This window comes from Stegodyphus dumicola, chromosome 2 (genome assembly GCF_044657685.1).
Source record: "Stegodyphus dumicola isolate Sdum_Otavi_A_Nest chromosome 2, ASM4465768v1".
Taxonomy (NCBI): domain Eukaryota; kingdom Metazoa; phylum Arthropoda; class Arachnida; order Araneae; family Eresidae; genus Stegodyphus; species Stegodyphus dumicola.
Window position 1 is genome coordinate 91028151 of NC_140769.1, and position 24859 is coordinate 91053009.

General features: G+C 35.3%; 1 protein-coding gene across 1 annotated transcript in view; it reads left to right on the forward strand.

Moving 5' to 3' along the window:
• LOC118202295 (uncharacterized) overlaps nt 1-24859 on the forward strand; it is a 96199-nt gene that overhangs the window by 66117 nt on the left and 5223 nt on the right. The window contains exons 3-4 of the mRNA XM_035374455.2: nt 12038-12139; nt 19376-19513. Coding sequence (XP_035230346.1) covers nt 12038-12139; nt 19376-19513 — 240 coding nt within the window. The remainder of the gene's footprint in view (nt 1-12037; nt 12140-19375; nt 19514-24859) is intronic.

The following is a 24859-nucleotide window of genomic DNA, read 5'->3' on the forward strand; positions in this document are numbered from 1 at the left end:
TCTATCGACCACAGTGTTATGTGGTCACACCAGTGCCGGTTCAGATTATAGCAAATACATACGGCATTAGGCCATTTAGAGGACCTAGGTATTTTGCACAAAACAAATGCTTGCAGCAAATCTAGCCAAATTGTCTTATAATTCTGAAATTTACGGCAACCGACTGACTAGAGCCGATACAATCTAGTGGCGAGCAAGGCAGTTGCTTCAAGTAAACAACTACAAGGGACCAAATTCGCTAAAAATATTAGAAATTCATTTTTAGAAAATTATTATTTCAACTTTCATCTTTGAAACAAGCAGAGACACATTTTCGAAATTTCATATTTAAAAAACTTTATTCATACCATGTACACATGTATAATAATTTAAAAGTGTTACATCCTTGAAATTGTTTTCATTAGAACCATTAGTTTCATTAGTACGATGTGCTGTTACGAATTTTCTATATATGTAAATAATTTTAGCGACATAATATCTAAAATTGTAGTATCTTTTATATACTTTTATATAATGTAACATGAAAAGTCTGACGAGTGCGAAGCTCTGCAGGAAAAATAAGATTAAATCTATTAAATATTGAGGTAAATGGCTATTTCGCTAAATTGCCGAGATATCGCCGAGCTGGTGATGGTTTTGGCGACTAATTTTTTTTGTCAGATTTAGTTAGAATTCGCCAAACTTGGCAATATTTTAGTCCGGTTTCTGTATAATTAACTGTATAGGATTCTCCACTGTGTATTTCTAAGTTACAGATGAATATGAAGAATCTTAAGAACTAGTAAGCGAATAATCGCTTGAGTTCGCGAGGTAGAAAACAAGTGAAAAGGGTAAAATAACCCTTTATTATTATTATTATTATTATTATTATTATTATTATTATTATTTTCCAATGGCAGCTTGTGAAGAATTAAAAATGTAACCCAGTCCATTAATCTATACAAGGCCGGATGTGGTGGTCTCTTTATTATGAAGGCACCTACCAGGTGGGCCACCATCGCCTTTCCTATGAAGGGACGGACAGTTACAACCATGCCTTCTCCGGGATAAGAACCCAGGCCCTTCAGCATCGCAGTCAACTTTCCTGACCACTATACCGACTGGGCGGCTTAACCATTTATTATTCTAACTAAAGTTTAACAAAACTTAGCCTTGGAGTTGTACAATAAAGCCGACACTCGGGCTTCAACTTAGGAAACTAAGAATTAAAATTAACTAAAGAGATATTGTAAGGATCTTAAGTTTTACTAACGTTTATTTTATTTTAAATCTTTACTATCACTTCTTATTTTCTACTTCCGGCCAGAATTATAAGCGTTCCGGTTTTTATGCAAAGTTTGTCAGGCGAACGCCAAGTATTTAAGTGTGACTTTTTGCCAAGCGAGAGAGAGGAAGCAGTGAGTCGAAGCAGGCCGCTTACCTTAGAAGTTACGCAGTTGCTGTTTGCCTTCCAGGCCAGAGGTTTTAATTCTCTTGATAAATTTTAAACGTATTGTAGTGTTCACAGTTCTCTGTACTACATACGCTTCCTGTTAATATAAGGCCAATCTTCCACGTTTATTATTCTAAAGTTAAATTAGAGTTTAGTTTTATTTTTATACTTTTACGTTTTGACCCCAAGTAGCGGGTTTGTGTATTCCGAAGTACGGAAGTTTTTGTAAATAGAGAAAATAAAGGGTTTTGCATACCCTTCTTGTGTATCCTGTCTACTTCCCATAATTAGTGAACATAGCTTTAGTAAGCTCTCTGTTCCGAGTCAGGTCCTTGCATGTTCCCGAAGAAGGTAAGAAGGAACATTGACCCTGATTGTCGGGCCCAACGAAGAAGAATAACCATGGCCGAGTTTCAAGAAGAACCTGTGCTGCCTGCAGAAGCGGCTCAGAATCCAGAAATTCCAGCTGCCGCCCTGGAAGGATTTGGTTACATCGTCCTGACCATGCGCGCTTCTATGAAACCAGAAGCAACATTTAATGGAAACTCACCGGTAACCAGGTTTTTCGAAAAATTGGATGACCACTTCATGCTCCCCGTGCACGAGTTTCAAAAAGTTACCTTAGCTACCAGCGCTTTGAGGGGCCAAGCGCTTAACTGGTTCAAATGTATAGGCAGAAGTCTCTTGGGTCAAGCAGGAAGTCCCACCTATACTTACGAGAATTTCAAGACTGCCCTACTAAAAGCCTTCCCTGTTGTAAGGGATCGTGCGAAATTAGAAACGGAACTTTTTAGTATATATCAACAAAGAATCGAAAACCTCTCAAGCTTTATTTTAAGAAAAATTCACGTCTTCAAACTCTTGTATGGAAACCGTCCGGATCCTGAAATAATTCAAGTGATTTTGCCGAGGTTACTGCCCCAAGTGCAAGACTTTATTGAATTAAGAAATCCGACTACACTGGAAAAGTTATTTGAGCTAGCAATCCAGTTTGAAAGTAGAAGAACGGCGGACGTCGAAAGAAGACGCCAATATCAACAGCGAAACCAATTTGGTACGCCAAGACTACAGCAAACTCAAGCACACGGCTACGGAGGCAAAGCGAATCAGTGGGCAAGGAAACCCGAGCATTCAAAAACAGCCGGCGAACGTCGACAGTTCAATAGCAATACAGAGAAAAAGTCTCAAGGCCAGTGGAAAAAGAAGGATTTAAACTAAAACGGATTTCTGCTGACGGGAGGGTGCGGTAATCCGAAGGCCACGAAAACCCCTCTTCCTACAAGTTAAATACAGTAATGGTGAAAAATTTGACTCTTTCGAAGATTGAAGTGTTGGTGAATAATATCCCAGCCACCGCACTCTTGGATACAGGCGCGCAGTGTTCCTGTGTGGCAGAAGATTTTTTTAGGAAGTATTTTCGTAAATATCGCATATAAAATTCGGATAATACGACAGTGTTAGCTGCGCAAGGAGAAAGTCGTAAGTGCATAGGTAAAGTACCTCTGTATATTTCCGTATCAAGGACGAACAAGTAAAGGTGATGTTTTTTATAGTAAAGAATCTGCAAGCACATTTAATTTTAGGAATAGATTTTCTTTCAGAAGCACAAGCTACGCTGGATTTTAATGAAGCGTCCCTTAAGCTGACAATGAAACCAGTTCGTGCAGAAAAGGCTGAACCGCCGATGTTAAAACTTGACCACCTCCCTAATGACGAGCAAGGAAGAATCCGACATGTGGTAAGTGAATTTTCTTCGTTATTTAGTGATATTCCAGGATTTACTCAGGTTACTAACCATAGTATTGACACCGGAGATGCAATGCCAGTTCGCCAAAAACCATACCGGTATGATAAGAATAAGGAAAAAATTATAGAATGGCATATTACCGATATGCTACGTAAAAAGATCATAACGCCCATCTCAAGTAGTTATGCTAGCCCGGTGGTTTTATGTAAGAAAAATAATGACTATCCTTTGACGCATCCAAAAAGGTTGAGATTCGCTATTGATTACCGTAAATTAAACTCCATAACTAAATATCCGGTATATCCGTTACCGATCATTGAAGAAATTCTAAGGAACATAAAATCAACCAAAGTTATGACGACTTTAGACTTAACGACTGGTTATTTTCAAATAGGGGTTAGGCCTGAGGACGTGCCTAAGACTGCTCTTATAACCAAGTCTGGCACTTATGCATTTTTGCGAATGCCGTTTGGCCTTTCAGGGGCCCCGGCAACATTTCAGCGATGCATGGACATTGTGTTAAGACCTGTTCTTGGAACGTCCACATTTATCTATTTAAACGATATCATTATTACTAATGATAACCTCGACCAACATGTACAGGATTTAAGACAGGTGTTTTCTTTATTAAATGAGGCCGGTCTAAAAGTTAATGTCCAAAAGTGCAAATTTGCAGCCCCTGAATTAAAATATTTAGGTTACAAGATATCTCAGAAAGGAATAGAGACAGACGAATCAAAAATAATCGCTGTACAAAAGTATCCGACTCCAAACACGGCAAAGAAGCTCTCTTCTATTCTAGGACTTTGTTCATATTATAGGTCCTTTATAAAAGATTTTGCAGCCATCGCTGAAACATTGTTAAAATTAAAAAGGAAAAAGGCAAGATTCTCGTGGACGGCCGAAGCCAAAAGTGCTTTCGAAAAATTAAAACAAGCATTAACGCAAGCCCCTGTGTTGAAATTTTCTGAAAAGGATGAGAATTTGGAAATTTCAGCGGATGCTTCGGATTATGCGGTAGGAGCGGTACTTTCGCAAAATCAGCAGCCCGTGGCATTTTTTAGCCGAACTTTAAATCAAACACAAAGAAGCTATTCCGCGACCGAGAGAGAGGCACTTGCAGTTCTGTTATCAGTGCAAAAGTTCCGAGTCTATTTTGGAAAGGCGCCAATAACAGTGTACTCTGATCATGCGGCGGTAACTAGATTGTACTCAGGAAAAAACTTATCCCCAAGGTTAATAAGATGGGCACTCAAGCTGCAAGAATATAATCTGGTAATCAAGCATAAACCCGGAAAAGAAAATATCGTAGCAGATGCCCTATCAATAATTAAAATAGATGAACAAGGTAATACCGTAAAGGTGGCAATGCTCACAGCATGTACAATAAATTCCCGAGAAACTGTAATAACCGAACTGGGTAAGGATCCTGAGTTTGGAAGCATTTATGAGTATTTAAAGGATCCTGAAAATTTTAGCCACCAAGATATTGTGGCGATAAGAAATAGGGCGGCCCATTACGAACTAATAGATGGTCCATTATTCTATACAAAAACTACGAATTCCAACAACGAATTTCGACCTGTTATCCCAGCTAGTCTCAGATTAAATATCCTGCAGGAGCTCCATGACAGCCCTTTAGCTTCTCATGCTGGTATTCGAAAAACTATCCAACGCGTACGCGAGGCAGTCTACTTTCCTGAACTGCAAAAGTTAACAAGGGCGTATGTCCATTCCTGCCCAACATGTCAAGCAGTTAATTATATTAATTTCCGCCCGGCCGGGTTTCTAAATAGTATTAAATCCGAATTTCCAAATGAAATAATTGGCATCGATTTATTGGGCCCTTTCCCAAAAAGTCAGTTAAATAAAAGTCTCTATCTCCTTGTTATGGTTGATCATTCTAGTAAATGGACCGAAATTGTTCCCTTAAAACGAGCCTCCGCGAAATTAGTTACTGATTCTATTTTAAATAAATATATTTTAAAATACGGGGCGCCCCTAAAAGTTATATCGGATAATGGTCCTCAATTTGTAAGTAATATATTTGAAGACATGTGCCAAAAACTGGGCATACGTCATTTAAAAATGGTCCCGTATCGGCCGCAATCAAATATAGCGGAACGGGTCAATAGAAATATAGTGAAAATTATCCGTAGTTATGTTAAAAATTTTCATAAAAGCTGGGATAACTATGTCAATGAATTTGCTTTCGCCCTTAGGACCGCAAAACATGATACAACGGGCAAAACTCCTGCTGAGTTATTTCTAGGCAGAAAGATTATAACGCCGTTAGATAAATTATTTTATTTGCAACAAAGAGCCCCAGAATTTAAAATGGGTGATATAGAAAAACTAATTAAGGAAGCAAGGAAGAATACTGAAGTAGCACAAAGAAAACAGAAGCTCTATTATGATTTGAAACGACGGGGAGTAACTTATAAAGTAGGGGATGAAGTTTTAAAAATTAAGCATTCACTTTCTTCAGCACCAGAAGATAAGACTGCCAAATTTTTTCCACGATTTGAAGGACCATATGTTATAGAAAAAATAACTCACGCTGTAGTAGTGTTGAAAGCCAGAAATGGTGAAACCTGCTCCGCAAACTTTGATCAAATCAAACCCTACTTCGATCGTAATAAAATGCAAATATTTTCAGATCTTTTGCAGGATCCGGCACGGCAGACACCGCAGGCACAATCTCCAGAGGTGGAAAAAGGAAAAGTACAAGGGCAAGCCATTAAGAGGCAGGAGCAAGTGAAAAGAAAATTTCCCCGCGGAAAAATTGAAGGTAGCAAGAAAAAGAAGCCGTTCCACCGTCCAGAAAAGAGAGTTCACGATCACCCCCAGAATGAAGAAGGAGAAATGACGGCAACTATAACCCGGCTCTAAAACGGAAGATCTACTCATCCGACAGGACTCTCCGCAGCAAATGTCGCCGAACTGCGGAAGGGCCCTCAGCGGCGGAGGAAAAGTTACAAGGAAAATTTGAACGGCCAGCAACGAGGTCCAAGCAAGATCACGAAAGAAGTTTCCCGGTTCCGCCAAGACCAGCTGCCATCAAACGGCCAAGACCACAGGCAGAAGTGAAAAAGAAGGTATTCAAGGGTGACCGAACTGGTGAAAAAAGGAAGCTTCCAGAGGAAGGCACTGAAGGGCGAGCCCGTACAAGAAGGAGGATAAATCAAACAACTATCTGCAATACCTTTAAGGACTGGGCCCAGAAAAGGATGTCCGAATATCACAAAGATAAGTAAAATTTTATGTTACTTTGCAAACTTAAGTTAATCTTTCATTCTTACTGCAAGTGGCAGATTTCAAGAAGTTTGACCTCATGCGAGGTCTACTTTTATCGCCAAAAGGGCGAGAAATGAGTTGTTACCGATTTTGGTATTATGTTTTTCAATTACTCGCGCGTAAAACTAAAGTTGATGTATAATAGCGTTGTGTAAAGACTTAAATATTGTAAAAAGTTATTGTATAAATTTTATTTAAATCATTCTAGCAAGAAAGAAGTTTTAGTCTGAAAGACTTTTTGAAATGTAGTATGTCAATGTAGAAAGAATTGGCACTTGCTTTGAAAAGAATAGAAGTTAACAATGTACTACTAATGTATGTTTTCAAATGTGTAAAATTAACGGCATGTTGATATGTTCTTATATACAATGTGAACTGTTATTTTAAATGTTAAGAAATACCGTGATATGGTAAAAGTGAATGTTAAATTTTTTTTTATTCGTGTGACTGTAAAAAGACTAAATCATGGTGAATATGTGTTAAAGGTTGAATGATGTAGTTAGGCTCCCTGACGCTACACTTCAGAGTTAAACACTTTCAGAATAGTACCTCAGGGTTTAGAGTTGGAATTAGGGTGTGTTACGAGGTCTTGGCATGTTGAATTTTAACACGTTAGTGTTTTGATTGTAGGAGGAAGTGTGGAACACGTAGACAGAAACACGTTCGTGTTTGGTGTTCTTTTACAACACATGTCAGAGAGCACGGGGAGAGATAATTAAAATAGTCATGAATGAAATAAGAATGTTAAGAGAAATATAATTATACATGTTACTTGCCATTTCATTGTGTAACATTTCATTAAACTAGTTTTCCTTCCAGATCTCTGGAAGGAACCAGATTTGAATAAGAGCTCCAGTTTGGATGCAGTACAGATGAAAAAAAAATTGTGTATCCTGGGAGCTGCTATTGTAAAAACAAATTTCTTTCTTTTAAATTTCTAGTTTCTAGCGAAAAATATTTGTAAAAGATTGGCCTCGCGTTAGATTCTAGAGCTAAAAGTTTTCAACAAGGTCGTTTTAGACCTCAGTTTCAAACTAATTAACTCTGGCGGGAAGTATGTAAGGATCTTAAGTTTTACTAACGTTTATTTTATTTTAAATCTTTACTATCACTTCTTATTTTCTACTTCCGGCCAGAATTATAAGCGTTCCGGTTTTTATGCAAAGTTTGTCAGGCGAACGCCAAGTATTTAAGTGTGACTTTTTGCCAAGCGAGAGAGAGGAAGCAGTGAGTCGAAGCAGGCCGCTTACCTTAGAAGTTACGCAGTTGCTGTTTGCCTTCCAGGCCAGAGGTTTTAATTCTCTTGATAAATTTTAAACGTATTGTAGTGTTCACAGTTCTCTGTACTACATACGCTTCCTGTTAATATAAGGCCAATCTTCCACGTTTATTATTCTAAAGTTAAATTAGAGTTTAGTTTTATTTTTATACTTTTACGTTTTGACCCCAAGTAGCGGGTTTGTTTATTCCGAAGTACGGAAGTTTTTGTAAATAGAGAAAATAAAGGGTTTTGCATACCCTTCTTGTGTATCCTGTCTACTTCCCACAATTAGTGAACATAGCTTTAGTAAGCTCTCTGTTCCGAGTCAGGTCCTTGCATGTTCCCGAAGAAGGTAAGAAGGAACATTGACCCTGATAATATAGCCGAAGCTATCAAAATTCTAACAGAGTTGGCCCCTTAACAGAAATTGACTGCGAAGCTATCTACGGCCTAAAGTACGGCCGAGCGTGATAATAACGTACGAGAAAGTAGCCTAAAAAGGCGAACGCGTGCTAGCCAGAATATCTGGTATCTCTCCCTCTAAGACAATAGAACTTCGCGGTAAATACCGCTTTTCCTCAACTCAAAATTTAACTTTAATAAAATTAACATAATTCTTACAACTGAATACCTGTAATTGATTCATCCCTATATGGAACTGTAACCGTAGCTTGTCCTCATATGCAACTTTAACCGTGCATGTCAGACTATTAATTTTAAGGTAAATTTTGCGGTGAGTTATGGCTTTAGAGAGTCTGAATTTACAAGGATCTAAAACTTGGTCTTTAAGTGGTATCAGAAACCCCTATACCGAATATGTTAAATTGGCCATTGTTAAATTTTCGATGTACCTTTTCTCAAAATCTGCTGTAGATACAAGCTTGAAATTATTTCTGTAATTAAAGTATACCTATCTGATTATACTGAAAGGAGCTTTTGAAGCATTTTGAATTTTAGAGTAAATTACAGAGTATTTTGTTAGGCATAGTAAAATTTAGCACTTTTCTCGCACAAAAAAATTAAATTTTTTTTTCTAAGTTTATTACAAAAAGCTCATTTCAGTAAATATAAGGAAACCTAATAAATAAGCCATAAAAAATTTAGATACCTGTGAGTAGTAGTTCCTGAGAAAAGGTACATCGAGTATAAAAAAATCCCGTTTGGAGAAAAATACGTTTTTATGTAAAAATCCTCATTGATCAAAGCAGTAGATGACAAATTAAAACTAGACTTTTTCACAGTTCTAATTTTCATAGAGATTAAAGAATGGTATTTTTAGAAAGATAAAAGTGTAGAAAATTTGAAAATGCAAAAATCCGAAATCACAATTTTTTGAAGATTTTGGGGTTCCAACACCCGTTTAATAATTTGTGTATCTGTGCATTCTAAAATAAAGTAATTATCAAATAGTAGAAGGAGCTTGTTGTTGCAGGAAGGAAACCAATTAAGAAGTTTTCTTTGGGCAAATGGTGAATTAATAAATTTAGGAAATGTGTTTTTAATTTCGTTTTACTATACTAGGTAACAATTTTTTCTTGTGAAGGCCTTTTCCTCTTCGAAATTGTAAGAAATGCAGTTTCAAAATGTTTGAAATATTAAGGAGAAACAATTCGAAGCAATAAAGTTGTTTATTTAAAAAAAAAACTGCAATTAAAGCATCAAAAGCAGTAAGATCAGGTCTGGCAAAATTGCTGCGAACAGAAAATAGCCGCAAACACATAACGTATTCGCGAAATTTAACACATTGCTATTCCCTGAACTAATTAAAGAGATCGAGTAAAACTGAAGATAAACCATGAAGCATCATTAAATCTTAATAAATGTATTAAATCTAATTAAAACTGCGCTCATGGTTTAGTGATATAATGGGAACGAGAGCTTATAAAAACACTAACAATCGATCTATTAAAAACAATCAATTGGCCACAATCTATTGTTAAAAACAATCGATCTATTGGCCACAGTATCATGATAGTAAGCCAAAATTGTTCGTTGGGCCACTTGTGAAGAAGATCATTAACTAAAACACAAGAAGCATATACCTTATAACTTGTTATTTAACAATGGCCCACCAGCGGCAGAGTGGTAATGTCGCTGAACACTGGTAGCTTGGTCCGAGGTTCGAATCCCGCTAACGGTTTCCTTGCATTGCGTTTTCGTGTTTTCCCCACGTGTAACGTGTTATACGAGCCAATTTTCCTCAGAAAGTCATTCACGAAGGCACACATCCACTTATGCAAATAGACCTCGAGTACTTTACCATAATCAAATAAACCAAACTAAACCTATTATTTAGTAAGTTGCTTAACAAGATTTTAGGAATCTGTAATATCTCTTACAATGAAAATGTTAATGAATCAGTAATATCTCTTAAAATGAATGAAAGTTTTAGTTACTCATACTGTAAAAGATTACTTGTTATTCTATATTAAGGATGGAGAAATCTGTAAAATTCATTGTGTTTAAATGAATTTGAACCAGCGATGAAAACCTACTTGGGCAATTTCAAGAATGTCAAACGGTTCCAACCGGAAAATCATTTGGAATTTGCACTAGTGTTGTGATCTACTTTGGACTAGTATGCTAAATTAAAACTTGTTATGGATTTTGAGCAACTAATAAATTAATTACGGCGTCAAATTGTTGCAAACGTCATGTAACAAAACCATAGCTCTGACGTATCCATGTTCAATTTGAATTCTTTTTTCTAGAAAATGAGAAGCAAAATATTTTAAATATATTTATTGAGAATTCTTTCATTTTTAATTTTATACACAAATTTCGAATTATGAACAACTGCGTAAAGTTATTAGATCTTTATACAAAGAAAGGAATTCATAACAATTAAAGAAAGCAATATCGATTCCATAGAAATAAAGAATAAAAATGCTAATAGTTTAGCAAACAAAATAGTTTGTAAAATTAGAAAAAGATGGCTTCGACAATCAAGTTCGAAGTGAAGGATTTGGATTGTGGGGCCAATACGTGATCGAACAAAACCGTGATCGAACAAAATATAATCCTTGTTTGATTCGTAGTATAAATTAATATGCAGAAATGTCACTTCCACAAATTCAAGTATGTCAAATGTTTTTTGAAACTGTACAAAAGATCTATATATTTTTTAATATTACGAATTGATGGGTGCACTTATATACGTTTTAAACGACGTTAAAAGGTTACACGAGTATACGATTGACATCAAAAGCAAATGCTGTTAAAAAAAATTGAATCTCAAAATAATCGAAAAACGTCAGGTTCTAAAAAGATAGGGTATCAAATCAAAAATCACTACATTTTAAAGGCATTTTGAAGTAAATCAATTTGAAATTCTTATATATATTATCTATCTAATACGTAACTATTTGCATATAAAACAATTCCATATTCTTTAACAACACATTATTCATATTGCACTTAAAAGTACTTTTCCTTAACCTGGAGTGATTGACCTCTCTTGTCTTCATCATGCCCTCCTTCTTTAAACGACTTGTCTTAGGTTTTCCTTTATTAGTGGTTGCTGTGATGTCTTCTGATAAATAAACTTACATTTTCTTGTATGTATTTTCCGCTGAAATGTAGTGGAATCGCTGCGTAAGCTGAACGGTAATCTTAAAAGTACATATACAACCAATTTACTTATAAAAGCTTTCTCTGCCGTATCTTCAAGTCTCATAGCTATTTGAAAATATCCAGAAGTTAAATATAAGGTTTTCATGCGTTTAATTGATCTCATGTTATCTTTCTTATTCACAATCCCGCTTTTTCTTCATTATTCACAATTTTCTTCGGATCTACGTAGAGATCGCTACTTTGCTTACTTATCCAATTAATCTTTTGCTCAACATTCATATTCCTGGCTCCGAACTTTTCCTCACTTCTTCCTCTAAATTTATCGCCATTATTACAGCCAAATCTATTCCCTATGAGACCATCACCATATCTAGTGATTTTGATCCAACCTACATACCTCACTGCCAACTTGAAACATTTCTCCAAATTGCTTAGATTCTGTTAATCAACAAAATCTTGAATCTGAGGTAACAATTCATATCGTCTCAATATTCCTAATCTGTAAAGTGCTTTCTTTCTCTATCTGAAACACTTAGTAACTAGAAGCTTATTTATACTTACCTGGATTCTGGTGGAAGTTGATTAAAGCAGAAGTTATAATAAATAAAAAATAATAAGATAACTGGGTTAATTAAAATAAAATTTATTTTATAAAATAAAATAATTTTTTAAATTTTATAATTAAACTTAATTTATGGATTCATTCAATATGCATTATTATTTTTAGATGTTGCTTGGCAACAGATGAAAGAAGATGGCTTCCTTGTTGAAGAATGCATATCTTACCTTTCCAAAGAGAAAGTCACATCAAGAGATTCTTGGCTTGATCGTAAGTATGTAAAGATGTGGGAAATAGAATATTTTGCTTACATTTGTTATTATTTGATGTACAAAAAATATTTTCATTTCGTTCTTGTAAATATGAACTATTAGCTCTTCTTCATAACTATTTAAAATAAATCTGCATACAACTTATAAAATAAATTTAATCGGATTACAAAATTAACAAAACAACAACCTTGTGTCTGGCGTAGATTTAATCAAAAGGCCAGTCGATTTCGAGGGCAAACAGGTAGAGGTCCCTCTTGATCAGAAGCAAAGATCTCTTTGCTCCTGATGAAGAAGCTCTCGGAATCGACTGAGTTCTTAACTAAATATACGCAAGACACTAGGCTGTTGCTTTGCTAATTTAATGCTTTACTTTGACGTCTTTCTCTTCTGTTTTGAATTGGATTAGTTAATGCGTTAAAAAATTACTTATTTTTCTTTTTCGAGGAAGTTGCAGAAAACATATAAAATAAACCTTTCCCTACTTGAGAGCCTAACTACAAATCTGCCGGTTGCTAACCTGATAAGCTAATCACTACATCACGCAGACACATGCGAAGAGTTCCTTTAACATATTTCGTCCCATCTTCAACTAAAGGGCGTTTGTTAAGAGGACTAGACGTACACTGACGAAGAGTTGTGATCATCACATTTTAGTTGCATTGTACATTGCTTGTGAATGTTGTTAGATTTTTCAGAAAGGGAAATAAAGGGAATCTACTGTACCCTAGCCAGAACCGAACCAGAGAATACTCTAAGCACTGCACCGCAAGCGAACATGAAAAGAATGCCTTTAATTTCTCACAAGTTAAGCTAGGGCTTTCCAGCCAGAGAAGAATTTCTCCTAAGGTAAAATTTCTGGTCTTCATGGAGTGGGTATTTATTGTTTGTTATTATCAGGATACTAATTCAGAAGTCAAACAACAAAAATCAGCGTAATACCTACAAAATTTTCACAGGACTAGTTTCGATGGTTTTACCGAACCATCATCTTCAGCTGCAAAACCGCAAATTTCATTTGATTGAGAGATCTTTGAAAATTTGCATTTTATTACGATCATAGTAGGGTTTGATTTGATCAATGTTTGCGGAGCAGGTTTCACGATTTCTGGCTTTTAACACTACTACAGCGTGAGTTATTTTTTCTATGACATATGGTCCTTCAAATCGTGGAAAAAATTTGGCAGTTTTATCTTCTGGTGCTGAAGAAAGTGAATGCTTAATTTTTAATACTTCATCCCTTAATTTATAAGTTACTCCCCGTCGTTTCATGTCGTAATACAGTTTTTGTTTTCTCTGTGCTACTTCCGTATTCTTTTTTGCTTCTTTAATTAGTTTTTCTATATCACCCATTTTAAATTCTAGGCCTCTTTGTTGCACATAAAATAATTTATCTAACGGCGTTATAATCTTTCTGCCTAAAAATAACTCAGCAGGAGTTTTGCCCGTTGTATCATGTTTTGCGGTCCTAAGGGCGAAAGCAAATTCATTGACATAGTTATCCCAGCTTTTATGAAAATTTTTAACATAACTACGGATAATTTTCACTATATTTCTATTGACCCGTTCCGCTATATTTGATTGCGGCCGATACGGGACCATTTTTAAATGACGTATGCCCAGTTTTTGGCACATGTCTTCAAATACATTACTTACAAATTCAGGACCATTATCCGATATAACTTTTAGGGGCGCCCCGTATTTTAAAATATATTTATTTAAAATAGAATCGGTAACTAATTTCGCGGAGGCTCGTTTTAAGGGAACAATTTCGGTCCACTTACTAAAATGATCAACCATAACAAGGAGATAGCGACTTTTATTTAACTGACTTTTTGGGAAAGGGCCCAATAAATCGATGCCAATTATTTCATTTGGAAATTCGGATTTAATACTATTTAGAAACCCGGCCGGGCGGAAATTAATATAATTAACTGCTTGACATGTTGGGCAGGACTGGACATACGCCCTTGTTAACTTTTGCAGTTCAGGAAAATAGACTGCCTCGCGTACGCGTTGGATAGTTTTTCGAATACCAGTATGAGAAGCTAAAGGGCTGTCATGGAGCTCCTGCAGGATATTTAATCTGAGACTAGCTGGGATAACAGGTCGAAATTCGTTGTTGGAATTCGTAGTTTTTGTATAGAATAATAGACCATCTATTAGTTCGTAATGGGCCGCCCTATTTCTTATCGCCACAATATCTTGGTGGCTAAAATTTTCAGGATCCTTTAAATACTCATAAATGCTTCCAAACTCAGGATCCTTACCCAGTTCGTTTATTACAGTTTCTCGGGAATTTATTGTACATGCTGTGAGCATTGCCACCTTTACGGTATTACCTTCTTCATCTATTTTAATTCTGGATAGGGCATCTGCTACGATATTTTCCTTTCCGGGTGTATGCTTGATTACCAGATTATATTCTTGTAGCTTGAGTGCCCATCTTATTAACCTTGGGGATAAGTTTTTCCCTGAGTACAATCTAGTTACCGCCGCATGATCAGAGTACACTGATATTGGCGCCTTTCCAAAATAGACTCGGAACTTTTGCACTGCTAACCGAACTGCAAGTGCCTCTCTCTCGGTCGCGGAATAGTTTCTTTGTGTTTGATTTAAAGTTCGGCTAAAAAATGCCACGGGCTGCTGATTTTGCGAAAGTACCGCTCCTACCGCATAATCTGAAGCATCCGCTGAAATTTCTAAATTCTCATCCTTTTCAGGAAATTTCAACACAGGGGCTTGCGTTAATGCTTGTTTTAATTTTTCGAAAGCACTATTGGCTTCGGCCGTCCACGAGAATCTTGCCTTTTTCCTTTTTAATTTTAACAATGGTTCAGCAATATCTGCAAAATTTTTTATAAAGGACCTATAATATGAACAAAGTCCTAGAAAAGAAGAGAGCTTCTTCGACGTGTTTGGAGTCGGATACTTTTGTACAGCTATTATTTTTGATTCGTCTGTCTCGATTCCTTTCTGAGATATTTTGTAACCTAAATATTTTAATTCAGGGGCTGCAAATTTGCACTTTTGGACATTAACTTTTAGACCGGCCTCATTTAATAAAGAAAACACCTGTCTTAAATCCTGTACATGTTGGTCGAGATTATCACTAGTAATAATGATATCGTCTAAACAGATAAATGTGGACTTTCCAAGAACAGGTCTTAACACAATGTCCATACATCGCTGAAATGTTACCGGCGCCCCTGAAAGGCCAAACGGCATACGCAAAAATGCATAAGTGCCAGACTTGGTTATAAAAACAGTCTTAGGTACGTCCTCAGGCCTAATCCCTATTTGAAAATAACCAGTCGTTAAGTCTAAAGTCGTCATATATTTGGTGGATGTTATGTTCCTTAGAATTTCTTCAATAATAGGTAACGGATATACCGGATATTTAGTTATGGAGTTTAATTTACGGTAGTCAATTGCGAATCTCCACCTTTTTGGATATGTCAAAGGATAGTCATTTTTTTTCTTACATAAAACCACCGGGCTAGCATAACTACTTGAGATGGGCGTTATGATCTTTTTACGTAGCATATCGTTGATATGCCATTCTATAATTTTTTCCTTATTCTTATCATACCGGTATGCTTTGTGGCGAACTGGCATTGAATCTCCGGTGTCAATACTATTGTTAGTAACCTGAGTAAATCCTGGAATATCACTAAATAACGAAGCAAATTCACTTACCACTTGTCGGATTCTTCGTTGCTCGTCATTAGGCAGGTGGTCAAGATTTAACATCCGCGGTTCAGCCTTTTCTTCACGAACTGGTTTCATTATCAGCTTAAGGGACGCTTCATTAAAATCTAGCGTTGCTTGTGCCTCTGAAGGAAAATCTATTCCTAAAATAATATGTGCTTGCAGATTCTTTACTATGAAAAACATCACCTTTACTTGTTCGTCCTTGATACGGACATACAGCGGTAATTTACCTATACACTTACATTTTTCTCCTTGCGCCGCTAACACTGTCGTATTATCCGAATTATATATGCAGTATTTCCGAAAATACTTCCTAAAAAATTCTTCTGCCACACAGGAACACTGCGCGCCTGTATCCAGGAGTGCGGTGGCTGGGATATTATTCAGCAACACTTCAATCTTCGGAAGAGTCAAATTTTTCACCATTACTGTATTTAACTTGAAGGAAGAGGGGTTTTCGTGGCCTTCGGATTTCCGCACCCTCCCGTCAGCAGAAATCCGTTTTAGTTTAAATCATTTTTCATTTCCGTGCTTTCCTTCTTTTTCCACTGGCCTTGAGACTTTTTTCCTGGATTGCTATTGAACTGTCGACGTTCGCCGGCTGTTTTTGAATGCTCGGGTTTCCTTGCACACTGATTCGCTTTGCTTCCGTAGCCGTGTGCTTGAGTTTGCTGTAGTCTTGGCGCACCAAATTGGTTTCGCTGTTGATATTGGCGTCTTCTTTCAATGTCCGCCGTTCTTCTACTTTCAAACTGGATTGCTAGCTCAAATAACTTTTCCAGTGTAGTCGGATTTCTTAATTCAATAAAGTCTTGCACTTGGGGCAGTAACCTCGGCAAAATCACTTGAATTATCTCAGGATCCGGACGGTTTCCATACAAGAGTTTGAAGACGTGAATTTTTCTTAAAATAAAGCTTGAGAGATTTTCGATTCTTTGCTGATATATACTAAAAAGTTCCGTTTCTAATTTCGCACGATCCCTTACAACAGGGAAGGCGTTCAGTAGGGCAGTCTTGAAATTTTCGTAAGTATAGGTGGGACTTCCTGCTTGACCCAAGAGACTTCTGCCTATACATTTGAACCAATTAAGCGCTTGGCCCCTCAAAGCGCTGGTAACTAAGGTAACTTTTTGAAATTCGTGCACGGGGTAGAGCATGAAGTGGTCATCCAATTTTTCCAAAAAAAAAACTGGTTACCGGTGAATTTCCATTAAATGTTGCTTCTGGTTTCATCGAAGCGCGCATGGTCTGGACGATGTAACCAAATCCTTCCAGGGCGGCAGCTGGTATTTCTGGATTCTGAGCCGCTTCTGCAGGCAGCACAGGTTCTTCTTGAAACTCGGCCATGGTTATTCTTCTTCGTTGGGCGCCACTATCAGGTTCAATGTTCCGTCTTACTTTCTTCGGGAACATGCAAGGACCTGACTCGGAACAGAGAGCTTACTAAAGCTATGTTCAATAACTGTGGGAAGTAGACAGGATACACAAGAAGGGTATACAAAAGCCTTTATTTTTCTCTATTTACAATAACTTCCGTACTTCGGAATACAAAGACCCACTACTTGTGGTCTAAACGTAAAAATATAAAAATAAAACTAAACTCTAATTTAACTTTAAAATAATAAACGTGGAAGATTGGCCTTATATTAACAGGAAGCCGTATGTAGTACAGAGAACTGTGAACACTACAATACGTTTAAAGTTATCAAGAAGATTAAACCTCTGGCCTGGAAGGCAACCAGCAACTGAGTAGAACTTCTAAGGTAAGCGGCCTGCTTCGACTAACTGCTTCCTCTCTTTCGCTTGGCAAAAAGCCACAACTTAAGTACTTGGCGTTCGCCAGACAAACTTTGCATAAATACATTAACGCTTATAATTCTGGCCGGAAGTAGAAAATAAGAAGTGATAGTAAAGATTTAAAATAAAATAAACGTTAGTAAAACTTAAGATCCTTACAACACTTTTAAAAATAGTTTAATAAGTAGTTTAATAAATTTAATTAGTTATGTACTTTAATAAACGACTTAAGCTGTGTAGAAAGTGATATGTTATCCGGATTCTACTGACTAAAATCAATTCAGTTTTATAGATACATTTAAAAATTATATGAAAATTTTTATCATATTCTATTTATATGGAAAATGACTTTCTGCATGCAGCATCACAATGATAAATATTCAACTTTCTTAGATTATCTCTAGCTTTCATAAAAGCACGCTAAAATTTTATAGTATCTCAGATATTCGATTCGTGCCTTGGAATAGAAGTCACTTCACCTGCTTTGTCTTAATTAACTGCATATTTTAGGCTCAGCTGAAATGCTGGAAAGATAAAGTACATGCGCGATTCTACCGACGTTTCCGCGCGTATTATTTCCTTGCTCTGATGGTAAGATTTGGTTAAATATTTCGCTATGTCGTATTCAGTTTAATCTTTCGCTATTTTATTTGCTGTAGAACAGAAAAGAATTAAAATATAAGGACAGTGAACATAAAAAATGTAGAGATAAAAAAGTAACAACAGAAAAATAAGGTATACTCATATTTTTTAGCAAAAGGCTTTTATCTCAAATCAATTTGGCTACAGTGAAGTGTGAAAAGTAAATTTAATTGCATGTCTCTTGAGGTAAAGTGAAAGCTTTATACATTTACTAAATATTTAATGTATAAAAATATCTGGAAATGTCTTAAGAAATGTGTATCATATGCTACAGAATATGAATAAAAATTTTATAAAGAGATGAATTTCAAGTGTTAACAAATGTAAAATGCGTAATTTCTTTTGAAGAATATTGAAATATAAATCTGATGTAAGGAAGCTTCATAATATTATTAATGTCATAACTGTAAGAACTGTTTCATGGCAATATTCTATACAGTATTTATGGAAGTGAACTACTGCCATAAGGTGTTTGGTATAGCAATTTTTTTCATCTAAATTAAATGAATTTATTCTTAAACTTCGTTCTTAGTTTTTGCTTAATCTTTTTCATTTTTTTTCTAGATCCAATAGTTTAATATTTATCCCAAGTACTTTATCAAGCTTCATTAACCATACACCGAGTCTTTAGAGGACTCTGTATATAGTTTATTCCTCTACCACTAAGGCCCATGAGTTGCAGAATTGATAAAGCAATGAAGCATTACAGTTCATCTCCCTAACTGAATATAGCTACGAGTGATAAATACTAAAGAAATGATAAAATTTTTTAATGCAGAGCCTATTAATTCCTCATGATCTTATTTGCAAGCATATTTCACCATAAGAAACGTAAGTTCATAGTTTGTGAATGGCTGTACTAGAACTAAAGGTTTTAAGTTTCAAAATTTGACAGTTATTAATCTGATAAAATCTTGTGAGATATAGACATATTTAGAGATTTCTGAAAAATATTTTAAAATTTATCAAATAAAAGCTTTTTTCCTTCATTTTACTACAATCTTGCGTAAAAATGTTTCAAATATTTAAGATCTAATAACATTTTTAAAATGTTAGAGAATTTTAACATACTACACTTTTTTAGGAATGCGAAATTTGGCCATGTCATGTGCAATTGTTTGCCTCATCCTTCTAGGAAGTTCAGCAGCTCTTGGCATATTAGGTTTAATTAAGAATGAAATCAGCACGATCATGGTTACTGGAGTCATGTATAGTTTAGCAGGTTTGTACAAGTAATTAGGGCAGTTATGTTAAAAATCTTTGTGTTTTATATATTCTTACTATTTTTTACTATAACATTTTTAAATGATTATCTCTGTATGTCATATAGTAAAAGTAGCATACAAAACGGCATAAGTTATTTCTGCATCATAGTAGGACTAATTTAACATTACGGAACAATTTTATTTTTAATCATGATGAGTCATACGACTTATAATAATTAAAAAAATGGCATTTGAAGATACTTGTCGTAGTTATTTCAATGATCATTGCAAACATCATTTGCAAACAGAAGAGCATCGGTATCACTATTAAGCTCCATTATAAGATAAAACATATAAGAAATTCAAAATACCATTTTCAATGCATTATTCAATTTCTTTAGATCTTTCTTCTTGATTTCACATATTTTGTTTTTCCTATACAAAGCTTAAGTTTACTAGAGACCCATAGTGCTAATAATCACCTTACATATCCCTTTAAATCTCATTGATAAGCGTTATTAGCATGTATGTTTTAATAGAACATTAGGTATCTTAATCCCACATCCAATTTTATATTTAAAATTAAGCTGTAGGAAATATATGTTACGTTCATCTCTGGATGAATACGGGAGTTCCACTTAGTATTCTATTCTACCACTGTTTTAACCGTACAATACTTTAACCATAATGAATAAGCTATTTTATGAATTTTCAAATATTTAAGTATTTACTACAATTAACTAAACGTTATTATCAAATACGGCATCAAAATTTATAGCCGTTCAGATGTTCGACAGTCCCCCCCCCCAAAATAACAGTAATATTAACTTTTTGCAGGAGTCAGAGACAAGCATAATGAGCAGTATGTGTCCTACTAACAATTAAGTTGGATTCCGTGATTTATAACAGCAAAAAAAATGTATTTTCAACAATTTCTCATGCCAGACGGAAAATCTGAGAAATTTGTTTTAAGCAGCGAGTTCGAAATCGAATTAACTTTTGTTTTAATGATGGAGAAGATATTGCTAAAATTGGTTTCGTTAAATTACCGTGAATGATCAGACAACAAAAATTAGACAGCATTGATCTTAAAAATAAAGAAAGGGACTTTAAAAATCAGATAAAAACATATTAAATATAGAATATAACACCGTATCCACGAAACTCTTTCTACAAGCTTTTTTTCGCAACCGCTGGTTGTAGTTAAATTACAAAAATGGTTTTAAATATGACAATTTTTAACTACAGAAATCAGATTTGAAAACATTACGAAATATAACGGTTTATAAGTTTTTCCGGTCCCTATATTTTTGTAAAATCATTATTTTCATTATGAAAAATACAGAAGTGTGATATCCATATGGCCAAAATTGATTTCTATATTAATATCAAAGTCGAAGATCGTATTTAAGGTCGTATACAAATTGAAGAGCGAAATATTGCGTTTGGACTAATTAAAAATAAATATAAGTATTTTTGTGCAAATCATTGGTAAAAGTATTGATCATTACATTTCTGTTCTGGAAAATGTTGTTAGGCTTCATAACTGGCCTTAACCAACTCATTATTTTAGTTGCATTAATTAAAAATGAAAAATAGTTTAAATTAAGGAATTTTTTGAATGATCACTAGATTATAATTCTAAAGTAATGAAACATCATGAGAATATAATTAACGTATTTTTAGTGTTTGAAAATATAAAATAATTGTATGAAAATTATTTAAGCGGACCAAATGTAACAAAATCATAAAGTAAAGACGCACAGAAGTAAATCACAAAATAATATCATTGAACGACATTTAAGAAGGAAAAATAAACCCCGAATAATTCTTATTTAATTTATTAACCAATCACTCGATGCAAACCGAAAAGAACATCAAAAATAGGAGATTTTGGAATTAAGTATCTCGGCCAATATTTGTCGTGCGGGTATCAAACTTTTAGCGTTTTTTTTTTTTTTTTTTTTTTTTTTTTTTTTTTTTTTTTTTTCAATAAATGTAACCTTTTTCTAAACATTAGATGCAGGACCAGGAGGAACCTATAAAAAGTAACATTTCTTAATTTTTACAAACAAATATTTTCAAATTTAAATATGCCAAAACACGAATACTTCTAGCATTTAAAACATTTCTGTAAGTGAACGAATCTAACTACAACTAAGGATTGCCAAAATAAACTTCGGGTAAGGGCTTTTGTGGACACGGTGTACATCAAAATTAAGTTTAATTTGCGAGGTGACGAGAACAGAACATCAAGTAATCTGCATTCGCTGCATGTGGGCCAATATGTTTTAGAAACCATATAATTTTTTTTCTGTACTAGATATTCGTCACTTGTTTCTAGTACTTTTTAAAGAAACGAGAAATTGACTATAGAACTTAGCATGATTGAATAACATAAGGAGAAAAACGCAACTGAGTAATGTGTAACCTATTTGAAAGTTCAAGAATCTAATTCAAAATTTGAATGTAGAAAGGCAAAGACAGCAACACGGAATGAAAGACAAGAAAAAGTCGTAGCAACAGCAATTGTAGAAACAAAAAAAAACAAAAAAAAAAAAAGTGAAACATTCAGAAAGGAAGCTAGGGTGCCCGGTTAACCAACTGAGTCTAGAATCCAAGACGAATCTAACAGTGGCTCAGAAAAGTAACTCTCATAAAACTGAAGATTATAGTTAAAAACAGATAGATATAACTGTAAAATAATTATATTTTAGAAGTTTTTAATTTTGATCCCACATAATCGGCAAAAATAATACGTGTGATCACCGCTAGTTCAAAAACGTGCTATCGAATTAGTTTAAAAAAGATTGAAATTTTGAAGTCTCAGCAGAGTTTTCAACCAAACAACCATTCCTACTCTATGGCTTGAACGCAATGTCATCATTCAATCTCTGTAACAAAACAGCTGGATTTAAGATGAGAAGTTCTTTGCTGACGCCAACAGGAATAGTCGACAGACGTTTAGCCTTAAAACCGCAGCTCGTAGATTTATGTAGAAACATGCCACTGTCTTTTAGTCAAATTTCTTCACATTTTTCCGATACTGTTTAATCTTTCTATCAGTTATAAAATTAGTCGGATTCTTCATAAGTTCACATTTCAGATCATTTCATCTCCTATCAGTAGAAATCATTGTTCGATTCTTAAAGATCGTATGCCTAATTTTAAATTCTAGTGTAATTTTAGCATATCGTGTCTTCGTGGTTTGACATATATCGGCTAAACTGAAAAAGTATTCAAATTATGCTTGTCAAGGAACACGAATCGCATTTTAATATCTCAGATATCTTAGCTTTTTATCGTTCCATTACTATTTTCTTCGACCAATCACCCTGCATTCGATTTTATTTTGCCCCATCTATTGTTTTATATTTAAAATCGTTTCGCTGAAATTTCCTTTACCCCTTCTGAAATCGAGAAACGCGCTCGAATTCGAATTCTCGCTTGAAATTTATTTAAAAATCTATGCAAACTAAGGTTTCTTTTTGTTGTTGTTTTGCTTTTTGTCTATTTAAGATCTATACTTTATATCAGTGGTCTTCAATTTACACTAATGTCCATAAATTAAGGATAATGCAAAATCAGGCAAAGGAAGAGTTAGAAGCAAAACAAATTTGACTTATTTGTAAAGCTTATTTATTAAACAAAAGGTAAAGAACAAAAAAAGATGCTATATGTTTGATATTATTAAAAAAATTAGCGAATTTTTCTCCCTGTAGCAAATTACAAAAAAAAAAACGTATTTACAAAAAAAAAACAATATTACATGGTTGGTATGATTGTTAATACATTCCATGTCTCCCAGACGATGCAATATAGTCCGTACAACGCCTAGGCATGCTGAGTATCAAATTATCGATCTGATCTTGGGGGATATTACACCATTCAAAAAGCAATGCTCTCCGAAGTTCCGGTAGACATGTAGGATGAGATTGACGGGCTGCAACTCTTCGGCCAAGCATGTCCCACACGTGCTCTACTGGATTCAAGTCCGGTGAGAATGCTGGCCAGTCCATACGGGTGATATCCTCCGATTGAAGGCATTCGTTTACGATGTTTGCACGGTGAGGACGGGCGTTGTCATCCATAAACACAAATTGTGCGCCCATGGCGCCCCGAAACGAACGTACATGTTGTTCCAGAATGACGTCCCGATATATTTGGCTTGTCGTGGTTCCAATTTGAACATGCAGGTCAGTTCTGGAACCGAGAATAATTTCACTCCAAACGAGCACTCCTCCACCACCGTAACAGTGTCGTTCAATGATGTTTTCTTGGTGGTAACGGGTACCTGGAGCTCTCCATATGAAAGTCCGGCGAGAATCAGACTGCAAGCTAAACCTGGACTCGTCGAAAACATCACACAAGCCCACTGTTGCGGTATTCCCAATGCATGCTTTCTACTCCAGGCTAACCGCAGGCGACAGTGAGTTGCAGTAAGTGGAACGCATCTGACAGGTCTACGAGCATATAGACCAATCTGCCCTAAGCGTCTGTACACGGTCTGCCTTGAAATTGTCGTACCAATGGCTGATGAGAGCTGACGAGACAGGTCTGAGGCTGTGCTCCGCCTGTTTCTTTTGGCAGTAACTGCCAAATACCGGTCTTCATTCAGCATTGTAACCCTGTCTACCTGTGCTGTAACGTCTACTTACATTACCATTATCTTGGAATCGTTGCCAAAGCCTGGAGATGACACACTGGGCTATTCCAAGTTCGTCTGATACTTCCAGTTGGGTACGCCCACATTCCAGACGGCCGATAATTCTACCCCGTAAAAAATCATCCAAATGCGTCCTTTGTGTCATAACTATTCGGTTATTGCACTGAAATGCTTATAAAGCGCCTGCGAACAATTTTACTTCTTTGCCTGTATTCCTTATATATCACTCTCTTACACTCTCGTCATTGTGACGTACCATCGGTGTAATCTGGTTAATTACTGAAATTTGCATATGATTCTTGAAGATGTGTGTAGTGATTTTACAGGTGATATATTTATTTTAGAGTTCAATTTCCGCATGACTCCGAATTATCCTTAATTTATGGACATGAGTGTAGATTCAATTCACAAGTCCGATAAAAAGTTAACAAAATTTATTCTTATCACAAGATTAAATAACAAAACGCAGGATTTTTCCTCAAACATATTCGTATAATAGCACAATATCGCACAATATAAATAGTAGCTATATTTTAAACTACTAAAATCTTAAATAGAACACAATCCAGAGAGCTAATCCGATCAAAATTTACAGCAGCCAAGTTAACAACAACAACTCCAACTGAGCTGAGAAGTTTTTCTCCTACTTTTTAAAGCTTTTCAATCATGCACGAGAATATGTTGGTAATTTTTCTTT